The sequence below is a fragment of the Hakea prostrata genome, chromosome 7, assembly GCF_041222555.1.
Source record: "Hakea prostrata isolate BN-2017 chromosome 7, UWA_Hpros_2, whole genome shotgun sequence".
In the NCBI taxonomy this organism is placed as follows: Eukaryota; Viridiplantae; Streptophyta; class Magnoliopsida; order Proteales; family Proteaceae; genus Hakea; species Hakea prostrata.
The window spans coordinates 63,280,469-63,295,033 of record NC_142606.1 but is presented as its reverse complement, the minus strand read 5'-3'; the positions used below and the strand labels follow the sequence as shown (position 1 = coordinate 63,295,033).

The window sequence follows — 14,565 nt, the reverse complement described above, 5'->3', positions numbered from 1 at the left end:
TCAGTTGAACATATTTATATTTTGAAGTACAAAACCAGCCAAATTTCACTAATTTCACTGTCACAGTCAAAGAGATTTTTATGTATTCCAAGTGTAACCACTATGTTCCACAAAGTCATCATCATCAGATTAGGTGGTATCCGACTCTGCATTCCTTAAAGACAAAGAGGTCAGAATAGTTTTAAGCCTTTAGAAGATGAGGACCCCATAACATACCTTTTTTTTTCTTCTCTTCCTTCACTTTTTCTGGGAGGTTGGTAACTTCAGAAAACATGTAAGGTTAAGAAATTCACAACTCTGGCTGGTAGCAGTTGGAGGTTTGTAATGCAAAAAACCCTAATTGGATTAATAAGAATAAGAATCAGAATCAGGACCCTCCACCATCATGAGTGACAGATGAGGCTTAATGGGGGAGGGCAGACCATCTCATTCTCATCAACATCTAATTTATTAATGGTGGTTTTAGGGTTAAGGTGATCTTTAGTGCCTTATCACCTGTCTTGGAAGGATTAAAGACTGGATTAAAGAGGCGAAAAATGGGGTTGTGGTTGTCAATGAGATTTGACTATCCCATTAAGCTCGAAACGCTGCTCGATGTTTTATTAACTAATAATTCCTAATTCCAATCCCAAATTTTTATTTTTGATGTAGACCCAAATCCCAATTTGAACTGAAAATTTTGTTAATGAATTAAAATGGGTAACACTTTATTTTAAGAAAAAGAAGAAGAAAAGAGTCAAGCAATACTTAATTAGAAAAACCCCCAGATTTCAACCGTGAAGTCCAAATCCTGTGAATCACTGCCACCTTATTCTTACCTTTCCACTGCTTTATAGTGCTCTCTTTCTCTCTCCCTCTCTTTCTCTCTGTGAGACCCATACACCCACACCCACGAAATCTGCTCTTAGTCCCCCGTTCTTTCTCTTTCATTCTTAGTGGGTCTGTTGCGTTTCTATGATTGCTTTTTTAAACTGTGATTTCTGTTTTTGGTTAAGAATCCTCTGTGATTACTCAATAACAGGAGAAAGGGTTCTTTCCTGCATGGCAATCTCAAAGTTCAGCGAGTTTGAGAGTTTCTTCTTAAATAACAGAGAGATGGGTTCTTCTTTGCTGGCCCCTTTATGGGTTTTCCATGTTCTGAATTATCATTGCTTTCCTTATACGATTTGTGGGTAGTCTTAGTTTAACTCTTGTTCTTACTTGAAGATTACCCATCAGTAGGTTTGTTTCATAGTTTATTAATATTTTTTTGTCGCTAGAGTTTTGTGTTTTTCTTAAACCTTATTCTTTGAAGTGACTGTGCTGGAGATTGCGGGATGGCGATGGTGAAGCTCTGCATCTTTTTTGTCAGCTTGTGTGTTCTTGGATCTGCAGGTAAGATAGGAACTCATTAATGTGCTTTTTTGGTTTCTGTTTAATTTCACAAATTTCTTATTTCGTAGTTTCGAGTGTCCTCTGATATTTTCTTTTCGGGAACATTTTGGGGACCTCTCTGTGCCACTTACATGATCATGAAACTAAATTTTTTTTTTCTATTTAAATTTAAATAAGAAACTAATTACGGTTGTAGGTGATCCATGCAATCCACAGAAATTGATACACTTGAATATGCTTCTGCTGGATTCGGTTTAATTTTGTTTTTGTCCTTTGATCTGAACACGAAACTTTTTTTTTTTTCTTCCTTTTCTTTTCTGTGGAACGATGAGAAGCTTGGAGATGGTTAGTCTTTGCTGCACTCTGTTATTTCCAAACTGGGATTTGTCTGGATCTTACTGAGATCGCCTTGATTTTGTAATGAGTATTTTAGTATGGAACTTTCATGTAGTTAGCAACATGTATCATTCAATGATGGAGTAACTTGTATCTCTTGAATGTTCTCCATGATTGCAAGATCATCAAAATTTTTGTAGATCACTTATGAGTGTAGTTTATCTAATTGATGATAATATTGGGATTGCCAACAATTGATGCATCTCTTATCTAAAAATTGGTCTGAAGTTTCTTTTAAGTCATTGAGATAAAATTGCCAGATTGTTCTACAGAACTACTAAAATGCAAGAAACCCAGTTATAATTTGATGCGATGCCGGTATACATTTTGTTAATGACATGGTACTAACTCTCATTTGAGGTATGGTTTCTCCGACTTGTTCAGATCTGTGATGACGATGGAAACTAATATCTGTCACAGAAACACTTGAAACAAAGAGCCTTATCCATGTCTTATGTTCTACTTTGATACACAAATCCTGATGTAATGTAGTTCTCCTCTCTGTAGCTCATAAAATAGGTTATTCCCAAAGAAGATTTCCCCCTTTCCTGTAGAAGATTGAAGTTTTCAAAGCAGTATAAGGAAAGTGAATTCTTGATTTAACAGGTCTTTTCACCCTGATTTGTATGAAAGAGTTAACCTTCATTTGACTTTGTTGCTATGCCAGGTGATATACTATATAAAGTACATGAAATTATCTAGGTGTTTCTGTCTTTTCTGTGTTTTGGATCAACTACAGCGGTCACTTTTTATTCTGTTGCAGGGTACAGTATTTCACCATCACCATCACCCTCAATTCTTTCTGCACTTCCTCCAACTGAAGAAAGAGAATATCCTCTTGGCTATCCTAAGTCACAGAAAACTGGTTCACCAAGTCCATCTCCTCTGCATTATGGTAATCTTGTTTAATAATGATACATTTAGTTTCCTATTTGGTTGGGGTTCTTTTGATATAACCCAAGGCTTTATGATTCAGACTCAGTACCACATCCTCCAATGGAATTGGCACCTCAAGAATTTGTACATGTGTCTCCACCTGTCCAAGGGATGGTACCATCCATGCCTCCAAGTCCTTCGACAATATTACCACCACAAGAGTCAGCACCTCTGCCTGAACCTAACCAAGGCCCCTCACCATCAATTGTACAAAGGCCACTTCGAAATGGTAATACTCTGTCACATTTTTCTCCAAATATATTTTGTTTAAGGTTTCTGATAAGAAGTTTACTTTTGTTATAATACGTCTGGTGTTTGTAACATGTTTATCTGGTTGACTTATGCTGATTTTGAATTACTATCTTGTTTGGGTCTTTTGATATAACATAAGGCTTTATGATCCAGGCTCAGTATTACATCCACCAATGGAATTGCCTCCCCAAGAATCTGTACATGTGTCTCCACCATTCCTAGGGTTAGTACCATCCTTGCCTCCAAGTCCTTCGACAGTATTGCCACCACATGAGCCAGCACCGCTGCCGGAACCTGACCAAGGGCCCTCACCGTCAATTGTAGAAAGGTCACCTGATAGAAGCCATGTAAATGGTAATACTTTGTTACTTTCTCCAAGTACGTGTTTGGTTAAGCTTGCTGATAATAAATTTCCATTTGTTATAATATGACTGCTGTTTGTAACATGGTAATATCTTGCTTAATTATGATAAATTTTGAATTCCTGTTTGGTTGGGAATCTTTTTATCTAACTTAAGGCTTTACAATCCAGGCTCAGTATTACATCCACCAACAGAATTGCCACGCCAAGAATCCGTCCCCATGTCTCCACCTGTCATAGGGTTAGTACCATCCGTGCCTCCAAGCACTTCGACAGTATTGCCACCACATGAGTCAGCACCTCTGCCTGAACCTGATCAAGGCCCCTCATCATCGAGTGTACAATGGTTGCCTCGTAGACGCCATCGAGATGGTAATACATTGTCAAATAGCCACTTTCTCCAAATACATGTTTGGTTAAGATTTCCATTTATAAGTTTACATTTGTAATAATACGACTTCTGTTTGTAACAATACAGTTCCAATCATATCACCAACGAGGCAAATTCCATGGAAGTCACCATCATTCCAGCCAAATTCCCCAGGAGGAGCTCCATCTTTTCCGCCAGGTGATTCTTGTGTTATTTATTGATCAGTAATATACTCAAGGAGCATTTATTCCAGAATAACAATTACTCCTCCTGTCAGTTGAAACTCAAGAGCTCTCCATTGCTGTGCTACTTTTCTGAAAATCAACATCTCAAATCTGTTTTGACTACTGCAATGTCACTACATCGGCAATGGGGCTTTATGAATATAACATTAGGCTACAATTCTTTTTGTAGAATAGTGTGTCATGGTACTCTGAGATTTCATTGATGTGCAAGTCCAACATTAGAAACTTTTGTAATTGATGTTAGGTTCGATGTGTCAAAATATGATGTTACAGACCATGCTGCCCCTCCAAAAGGAAACCCTTCTCTAGGTGATAAGAAAGGATATGGAGTGCCGATTGCTGCTCCTCCGAAGGAATCACCCGACCATTTATCACCGATTAAAGGTGCTTGTGTTAATTGATTAAAGCTTGTTCAAGCTATCTTCTAGTACTTGGTGTAGGAAAGGTGAAGTTTCTTTCTAACAAGTATCAACTTGTCTGCAGGTTCAATTCCTGTTGTAGCCCCTCCACCACACAACAAAGCTGGGAAGCCATCTACTAAAGCAATTGCTCCTTCCAAGTCATCACTGCAACCCCCCTCCAGGAAATGGTTTCGGAGTCCTGCGTCTTCACCTTCAGACTCACTACATATGCGTCATCATGCCAAGAAAAAACCTCTCACTACTGTTCCTGCACCATCATATCTGCCACCTCCTCGTACTTACTTTATAGGTTTGTTATATTTACTTGAGTACCTTAGAAAGATAGTTATTGATACTCAACAATACATTCTTTCTGGCTTTGGCATTGGATAAATTACAATATTGTCCTTTCTTAATATTAAAGGTCCAGTTATTCCCCAAGCTCCTACAATTGTTCCTGTGGTTTCTCCAATGATGAGTAGACAAAGGCCTCATCATCTACCACCATCCTTCACTCCAGGTACCAGTTTGGCAGATTGATGAATTGTTTGACATGGGAGTTTTCTATAATAAACTGGAATTTTTTGTTCTCTGTGTGATGGTTTTCTTGCATGGTTTTTCCTTCTGGTTCTGCAGTCAACGCTCCATTTCATTCAACAATGGAATCTGGTCCTCCTGGACCTATGCCATCACCAACAGTTCCATTTGGTCGAACTGAAGGTATGTGAAGTTTCTTATTCTATGTTATGTTGTGTTTTGATTCTAAACTTAGCAAAATATGCTTAAAGCATCATGTTCTATGTTGGCAAGGGCCTCTTCCCCCTAAAGTTGCTCCATTAAGTCCTTCCCCAAGAAAGCCATTGATGCCAATTCCTTCTCCAGTTCAAACACTACCGCCTCCCCCTCCTAATCAAGGTAAAAGACACTTCTGCCTATTCTAGCTGATAATCTGTGTTTATTTGCTCAAATTGTGTTCTCTCCATCTTAATTTTTCTCAAGCTGACTCTTGATTTTTTATTCTAATTGTAGATTGCTCATCTGTGACGTGCATAGAGCCATTTACAAATACCCCTCCAGGATCCCCATGTGGGTGTGTTTGGCCAATACAAGTGGGCTTGCGGCTTAGTGTTGCCTTGTACACCTTCTTTCCTTTGGTTTCAGAGTTGGCTGAAGAAATAGCATCTGGGGTTTTCATGAGACAAAGTCAAGTACGCATAATGGGAGCGAATGCAGCCAACCAGCAGCCGGAGAAGACCATTGTCCTCATTGATCTGGTACCCCTGGGGGAAAAATTTGATAATACAACAGCATTTTTGACTTTTGAGAAGCTCTGGCATAAGCAGGTTGCCATAAAAACTTCTTTCTTTGGTGACTATGATGTATTATATGTACGGTATCCAGGTATGTATATATATGTATTAATCATTTCAAGAATTTGTATATTTTCTGTGGCCTATAGGCTATATATTGAGCTCATGTTTGTTGATAATGCTGCATCTATTCAGGTCTTCCTCCTCCTCCACCTTCGGCATCCTCAAGCATTAACACTATGGATACTGGGCCATATTCTGGCGGTGACAATAATGGAAGGACAATAAAGCCTTTGGGAGTTGACATTAGTAGGAGACATAAAAAAGGACTTGGTGGCAGCACGATTGCTATTATAGCCCTATCATCTTTCATAGTCATGGTTGTATGTATTGTGGCTGCTTGGCTGCTGTTGTTGAAATGTTGTCACCATGCTAGTCAACTAGCACCAGCTCTTCCTACTTTAGTACATTCCTTTGCAAGACCACCAGGTAATGCTGTAAACCATGCAAATTATGGGGTCCATGTATCCTCCTCCCTCTTTCTTTCTTAGGATGTCGAATGATAAACATTTAAAGATAACAGGGGCTCCTGGATCTATGTTGTTTGGAAGCGGACCCAGTTCAGCATCGCCTTCTTTTGGATCTAGCATTCCAGCATATACAGGATCTGCCAAATCCTTTAGTGCAGCCGAAATAGAGAGAGCCACTGCTAACTTTGATCCTTCAAGAATACTTGGAGAAGGGGGCTTTGGGCTTGTCTACAAAGGTATCCTTGATGACGGGACTAATGTGGCTGTAAAAGTTCTGAAAAGAACTGATCAGCAGGGTGGCCGGGAGTTCTTGGCGGAGGTTGAGATGCTGAGCCGTCTGCATCACAGGAACTTAGTCAAACTAATTGGTATATGCACAGAGGATAATATCCGTTGCCTGGTTTATGAACTCATTCCAAACGGCAGTGTGGAGTCCCATTTACATGGTAGTATTAAATGTGGTATTGATGTTGCGGTTCTTCAATTTTCTGCTGAATAAATTTGATAGTATTCAGTTCATCTTGATGTTGCGGTTTTTTTTAAATTAGGAATGGACAAAGAAGCTGCTCCACTTGATTGGGTTGCCCGTATGAAGATTGCTCTTGGTGCAGCTAGAGGTCTAGCCTATCTACATGAAGACTCAAGTCCCCGAGTTATTCATCGTGATTTCAAGTCCAGCAACATCTTGTTGGAACTTGACTTTACCCCTAAGGTGTCTGATTTCGGATTGGCCAGAACAGCTTTGGATGAGGGCAATAAACACATTTCAACACGTGTTATGGGCACTTTTGGGTATGTAATAGGTTTCTCTCCTATTTATTTTTACTTCTTGTGATAATCCTTCAAGTTCCACATATTGTGCGTATCTGAAGCCAAGATGAGTGAGTTTGGTATCCATGTTGTCTAATGGTGGAAAATAAATTTGAATCGGATGTCAGTTGGAAGGAATTGTTAGCGATATGGTGATGGTCAATCCTCTGCTTTTACCTTTTCATCTTTCAGTGTTTCTTTTTAGTCATAACTTCTTTCCTCATAGGTATGTTGCTCCAGAGTATGCAATGACTGGACATCTTCTTGTAAAAAGTGACGTTTACAGCTATGGTGTAGTGCTTCTTGAGCTCCTAACAGGAAGAAAACCGGTAGATATGTCACAACCACAAGGTCAAGAGAATCTTGTATCGTGGGCTCGTCCACTCCTCACAAGCAAGGAGGGCTTAGAAATTATTATTGATCCTGCTCTAGGGTCTAATGTCCCATTTGATAGTGTGGCCAAGGTAGCTGCAATTGCTTCAATGTGTGTGCAACCAGAAGTCTCACACCGTCCTTTTATGGGTGAGGTGGTACAGGCCTTGAAGCTGGTATGCAACGAGTGCGATGAGACAAAAGAAATGGGTTCTGAAAGTTGTAGCCTAGAGGATTTGTCCACTGGTATGGATACAAGAATCAGTATCAGCTGTAGTCAGCTTCCAGAGCACTCACAAACCCAATATCCCATTTCAGACCATGATTCCGTCATAGAAGCCGGAACAGCACTGTCAGCTTCAGATATGTTTGGTACATCAGCTGGAATTGAGAGGCAGTATTCAGGATCTTTTAGGAGGTACTCAAGTTCAGGTCCTCTGAGGACAGGGAGGAGTAGGAAGTTCTGGCAAAGATTAAGAGGATCGTCTCGAGGTAGCGTGAGTGAGCATGGAGTTGCATTCAGGTTCTGGACAGGATCACGTTGAGTTTTTCAGGGACCCACCTGATGTTCACAATTTTGTCACATGATGCATTTTAAGATCCATGCTTCTCCATATGGCAATTACAATAAAAGGTCCACAATGCAGGTCTGTCTCATGAGATGTAAAGATCATCTTCCATTGCTATTACTGCTGCGTGGGACTAAGAAATTCATGAGCTGTGATTAAGAATATCAACATCCACTCCTGCCATGTCCTGACGAATTCAATTTTTTTGCAAATGTGGGGTTCATATGTGAACCTAAATCAAGTTTACCATGGTGTGGTCTTGTTCTGTGGAAACCCTACCTGTATTGATTCATGAGGGAGAGCAGCAGCTGTGTTGTCAACCCTAATCGCTTGGTGGTTACAAATGGGAGAGCAGAAATATTTCCTTCATCAAGAATGGAAAGGTAAGGGTGTTGTTACTGACATGTATGGAGGTTGCATTCCTTTTTCTTTTCTTTTTTTTTCTCAAAGAAATTAATCACCAGTTGCAGCTACAACTATTTCAATTTTGTCATTGTATTCTGTTATGGTACTTGGGAATGGTTTTTTTTTTTTTTTTTTTTTTTTTTTAAAATAGCCCGTTAGACCAATTTCTCCAGAGTAGACAACAACTATGCTTAGTGATTCTTATGTAACAATGTTGCTCGATGTAGTAGCATTTTAGAGGGCATGGCTGCAACATCTAACCAACTATGTTCCCACAAGATGATGTTCAGGGTTATTATTCAAGTCTGATTGATGGTCAAACAACTGAAGAGCTTGAAGAAACAGGGTTTTTCCAGGTACATTGCATGCTTAAGATGAAGAACTGGAGTTGAGAAGCTCTCTCTCTCTCTCTCTGTTTCATTCCTTTTGGGGAAAACAGGGGAAGGAAGCCTTTCATGAAGGCTTATGATTGAATGTGACACTAAAGACTCAGGAAAAACCATACCCAAATCACAGGTGAAATGGGTAGTGATCCATCAACTTCCCATTTCTGTTTTCGAGTTGATGGTTTGTTAGATTCCAGAATGCAACTTAGGAATTAGTTGGTGGTGTTGGTTTACAGAAAATTGAAGATGGGAGAGCTTTTGCCTCTACATAATAATGGAGGCACATGGGAGTTTTGTCTTCTTATATATTATGAACCAACCACTTCTGATTTGTGGTTGATTTATTCGATAGATAGTAATAATCCTTCACCTTGAATCCTCACATGCTTTTAAAAAAAAAACACCCATTCAATTATCTCAACCACAACAATGAGTGAAACTTGTTATCAATGTTCATCAAGTCCCAAGAAATGTGTGTATGTTCTGCAAAAGCAAAACTCGATTTTTAAACCACTTTTTTGATTGATTTGTTCTTTTAAAAAAAAAAATAAACAAAAGAAAATTCATTTTTAGCAAACATTTATTGCCCCTTTTTCTGTTCTTTGAAAATAAAAGAACGCCAGAATTGTTCTACAAGACCGATATCAAATGCATTTTTCTTGATTACATTGAGCCTTTGGAAGACAGATACATCAGGAGACACAGAGATTAAGAGAACAGTGGAAGATATGGTAGAAGATTGTAATACAGGGGAACCTTAGCTTTGCCACAAGAATTAGAACTATTAAACAATATTTCAAACATAAATAAATACAAATAAGCATTCCCAATAATTGATTTTATTAAATTTATTTATAACCCAGCTTCTGCGCCTAATTGCTCTCTTAGAATTTTCACTCCCATGTATCTGCAACAGTAAAAAGAGAAAATTATGTATTAGTATATGTATATATTTTTGTTAATTTTCACATAAAATTCAGTTTTAGTTACCTGCCCATCATCAGAACAGTGGCTTGAGGATTGGTGCCAGGAGATTCATGGAAGGTGGAGCCATCAATGACACGTAAGCCGTGAACACCGATGACCTTATAATCAGGGTCCACCACTTTACCTACGTGGCATCCACCGTGGTAATGCCAGATGGTGATAACAGTGTCCTTGCAGAACTGCTCTACAGATTTGGTATCATTTGTGTGTTTTGGTATGAAATTCACATTAGCCTTAGAGCTCATGTTAAGCAGCATCTCCTCACTATAAGTATCACTGTTCACCATCTTAGTGAAGTTGCTCGTCCGCACGATCTTCTCGATCAGCCGGATTCCGTATACGCAACGGCGTAGATCGTAAGGATGACTAAAGTAGTTGAAGGTCACTGATGGAGTATCATCTACATCTGTACTGTTCAATCTGAGGTCTCCCTTGGAGAAGGGTCCTACAATCTTCTCAAGAATAAAGCCACCCCTGAATGCTTCATGGGGTAGATTCTCTTTCCCTTCTTTGAAAGCTTTAATGGCTTCATGGGTTCTTTGCTTTGGTGGAATGGTAGAAAGCTGCCCAATCTGCAACCAATTAACCCATTATCATCCTTCAAAGCCAAATTTGATTCAAATTGATGGATTCAAAAAATTTGATTCAATGTTTACATACCTCTGCAGACATGATTCCATGGTTGCAATGGATGCTCTCATTAGACTGTCCAAAACCACTACTGGATTCAATGAAGACACCCATTTTGGTGATTCCCACAGTTTCGATTAGGGATTGCTTAACTGGAGTCTTTGTAGGTATGAAAATGGAGTTCATAGCGTTGTCAGACATCCCTTTTCCGACGAACTGGTTGTGCAGCACCACTGGAATATTCATTTTCTCTAGGTCTTCTTTAGGACCAATTCCACTGAGTAATAGAAGCTGAGGGCTACCAATGGCACCTGAAGACAATATGATCTCATTCTTCTGTTCATCTCCAAGAAAGGCTCGGTGTTGTTTCCCGTTTTCATCCTTGAAAATCACTCCCAAGGCTCTGGGTTGGTTATTGTTCTTAGTTTCAGAATCAAAGATGATTTTTTGCACTGTGGCATAAATCAGAACAGTTAAGTTATCTGGGTTAGCAGAAGCAAGAAGATCGGCCGCAGTGCGGCGACGGCCGGATTTGTCGAAGATGCTTCCACCAACCTTGGTGCCATAGAGATGATCATAGGTGAAGCCATTGAAAGGTGAGATTCCAACTTCTAAAAGACCATCTCTCACAGCTTGCTGCCATGGGGCCAGCTCAGGCCACTGAACTATTTGCTTCTCTATCCATGGGTATGACTGTTTCACCAACTTGGTATCCCAACCAACCTTACTGATGAACCTGTAATGAGAATGACAAAGACAGAAACCAGACCATCTAAGTAACATAAAATAAGATTTTTGTGATTGTGAGTTGTGGACTTGTGATCTGTGAATTGACTCCTAATTAATGTGATTCATGGTTGATGACATCTCTACACTTGCTTCCTGTGGATTGGGTAGTTGGGTTCAATGCTAGATTTACTGCTACTGCAAATGCAAAGCTGAGCCTTTGTTTTTAATCAGCCACATGTCTGCTTCAGTTAATGTGCTAACCCACCCAATTTGCTCCTCCATTAAGCTCAATTACTCTTCACCAAAACCCTTCTTTTAATTTTGATTCTCTCTCTGTCCTACCTATATTTTTTTTTTATCACAGAAAAAGATAATATATTAGTTAAAATAGTTATATGAGTTACACCTATGCTCACTACTAACAAGAGTATTACTACTAATACTGCTTGCAGCCCATAATGCTAACTTAGTCCAGTTGGAAATAAGTGTGGGGGATTTAAACATACAAAAAGTTGCTTCATGATAGTTTGTCAAAATGCTAATCAAGATAGTTGTGAGATGCATCGGCCAGTCTTGTTGACACGGTTTAGGTAGCAAGTCAAAGACCATTTCTAAGTAGCACCAGATTTCGTATGGTCTCATACCCATAGCTGATGTTATAGACATGCCCCCTTGAATTGCCCCTAACAATGCCTTCATGCTGTCCTACCTATATTTGGGTGCCATTTTGAGTAGAATTAATTGATGCCAACTTCTTGAACCATTGTTATTACCAAACATTGAATGCTTGTTAATTCGAAGAAAGAGCCAATAATACAATAATCCCAGTAAGACAAAAATGTTTCCTATTAATAAACTAAGTATACTTTTCTGTTAGAGAAATTTTGACTTTTGTCATCTGATTCAAAGGATAAATGATAGGGTCATGTCATTCTGAAGCATCTGATCTTCCAATCCATGGACAGGATCCATGAATTTGTGGGGTCAACACCCACCTTAATTATAAGTGACATCTGGGTTCTGTTTAGCTTCTGAAATCATCAAAAGGGAAGGGTTCTCTCTAACCAAGCTGCCTGAACTATAATGAGGTGGTTGTACATAAAATGGCAGTAAGGTCATTTTGTGTGAGAGGGAGAAGAACTGAAGGCGAAGCACTAATAACCTATCCTCTCTGGCGGCTAAAAAAATTCTCACCTTTTAATACAATTGATAGAAATAATAGAGAAAATTACCTAGAAAAAAAATAAAGAAAAACGGAAAAAGGACATACCTACTGTTTGCTCTAGAGTAGAAACCAGCATTGATGCAAGTGCCTCCGCCCAAGACCCTAGCTCTGGAATTAATGACCCCATCGGTGGAGATGAAAGGCTGAGCTGCCGAGCTTGGTGAGGTGTCTGCTAGAGAGATATGGAAGTTCTTCATGTGAGAGACATTAAAGTTGAAATAAGGAACACCACCTCTCTCCAGCATTAAAACCTTGAATTTCTGAGAGAGGGTAGTTGCCAAGGGACACCCAGCTGTGCCTCCTCCCACAATTATGTAATCATAACCCTTAGTCTTTGCATTGGATTCTGCTGTTGATGAACCTGAAGATGTGAATGAGCTTGCTGGTTTGATAAATGGGTAGCCATATCTATTGTCTTCCTTCTTCCCTGCGTGGCATAGAACATATATATTAACCCATCAATTCAGAGTTCAGTTTCTATGAAAATAACTCTTCAAGAATGATTTTGATTTCTCAAGCTATTCAAACTTCCTAGGCAAGATTGCAAGAAGACCCTTATGTCTTTTGGGTTTAAATGATGGAGATGAGACTGAACAGAACATATCAAGTGAAAGGTAGAACCCAGTAAGCTAGTTCAGTCTAGAAACATAATCAAACACTGTTGGTTTTTCTGTTTTCTTCCTCCAATACTCTAGAAGCAACATTTAGAGGAGAAGAAGGAGTAGAGTCTCAGGTAACAACAGTAAGGAAAGAAAAAACCAAGTTCAATAGGTGAAGGATGAGAAAATAAAGATTGAGAGGAGAAAGAAAACCTTGAGCTGAATTGAGCACAGTGAGACAGAAGAATAAGTGAAAACAGAGCTTTACAATCCCCATGAAAGTCATTGAAAGATTTGGGAACAGAGCTTCTATTTAGAAGAGAATCCCACTCCAGAGGTGTCTGCCTGTCGTTAGCTCACTCACACAACACACGGCAATACAAACAAGTGTAATGTGAGGAAGGAGACACAGAGATAAAGAGGGCTTGAGCATATTTAAAGAGCAGTGAAGCAACAACAGGGAAGGTCATTAATGCAGCACATGAATGCACGGTTGGAGTAGAAATTGGTGCTTATTTGATTAACTTCAGAGGTGTGGACTCTGAACTCATTGCCAGCTCAGTCATTCACTTGAGAGGTGACCTTACAATGTATGGCAAACAAACACCCTCTTCATTCCCCTTGCAGTCTTTACCATCACTTACCCCACTTCAGAGAATTCCCTTAAATTCCACTACCCATTTCTTGTCTTTACTAAAGACCCTTACATACCCACTGAACACATTTTTTCTTTCTCTTGTTTTACTTCCTCCAGCAAAACAGTGAAGGTTAAAGACCTTTCCCTGGTTGTGTTTACTAACTATTCCCTTAACCCACTGAGCAAATTTCCTTAAATTTCAGTCCCTACAATATAATTGCTCTTCTTTCCTTTCCTTCTCATTTTCCTCCTTAAAGTAGTGAAGGTATCAGTTGCTAGATTGGGTAGTTGGTTGTGAAATTGAGTTGCTTTTGGGCATGAAGCTGTGGCCTAGTAATACTGTAGCATCATCAGGAGCTGTACTCTTCACTTATGTGGTTTACAGGTGAAGAGCCTTTATGTTTTAGTGTGTAATGTATCATGCACTGGCTCTTCAAGAGTTCATTTATGGGTCACACACCCTTGCACTAGTGCGAATCTTTAAATTCGAATTTTACTTTGGTAGGGTAAGCCAATTAAAATTGGAAATTGAGAATCAAATCGGTTAATCACGGTTCGATGTATTGAAATAGCATTGTCCATCTTGCACCAATGCACATATTTCTTATCAATCAACACTCTCGATAAAAATTCTAAGCGTTGATTGATATCTGTGTTTACAATCACTTGTTACTATGTATGGCAAGAACACAATCAAAAAGTCTTTAATAAATAGGCACTCTACCCCCCACAAGATTATTGCATAATATCTCTCTATGGGGTAATAACTTAAATCTCACTTTGAAAGGGATTATTGATTATTAAAGAATCCAAAACAATACAATGGACTATATGCAAAAACTTGCCTGTTTTTGTCATATGCATTACACTAACTTGTTTTAATCTTTCATTTTATTGTGTGCAGGGGTACATAACTCACAACTAGAACTCGACAGGATAGAGTGTGGGCTTGTTTTGGGAAGGTCAGATCAACTACATCAGCACAGGAGGCTTAGGGAATGAAGATATTATTGGCGCTTCCATTGTTGGACTTTGCACCGG

At 39.2% G+C, this 14,565-nt stretch overlaps 2 protein-coding genes across 2 annotated transcripts; one reads left to right on the top strand and one right to left on the bottom strand.

Moving 5' to 3' along the window:
* The first annotated feature begins 761 nt into the window (after window positions 1-761).
* LOC149011655 (receptor-like serine/threonine-protein kinase ALE2) lies at window positions 762-8,466 on the top strand. The gene is made up of 16 exons (XM_089160631.1): window positions 762-1,374; window positions 2,534-2,665; window positions 2,747-2,935; window positions 3,112-3,312; window positions 3,491-3,691; window positions 3,798-3,887; window positions 4,208-4,318; window positions 4,418-4,645; window positions 4,760-4,855; window positions 4,972-5,055; window positions 5,146-5,250; window positions 5,365-5,736; window positions 5,841-6,134; window positions 6,229-6,621; window positions 6,724-6,967; window positions 7,212-8,466. Exons 1-16 carry the CDS (start codon window positions 1,317-1,319, stop codon window positions 7,900-7,902), a joined length of 3,489 nt encoding a protein of 1,162 aa, XP_089016757.1. The 5' UTR covers window positions 762-1,316; the 3' UTR covers window positions 7,903-8,466.
* Window positions 8,467-9,259: 793 nt separating this feature from the next.
* On the bottom strand, window positions 9,260-13,312 carry HTH (Glucose-methanol-choline (GMC) oxidoreductase family protein). Its single transcript, XM_089160632.1, has 5 exons — window positions 13,101-13,312; window positions 12,334-12,715; window positions 10,365-11,070; window positions 9,708-10,276; window positions 9,260-9,624 (listed from the first exon to the last, which is right to left on the bottom strand). Exons 1-5 carry the CDS (start codon window positions 13,171-13,173, stop codon window positions 9,570-9,572), a joined length of 1,785 nt encoding a protein of 594 aa, XP_089016758.1. The 5' UTR covers window positions 13,174-13,312; the 3' UTR covers window positions 9,260-9,569.
* Window positions 13,313-14,565: the final 1,253 nt, after the last annotated feature.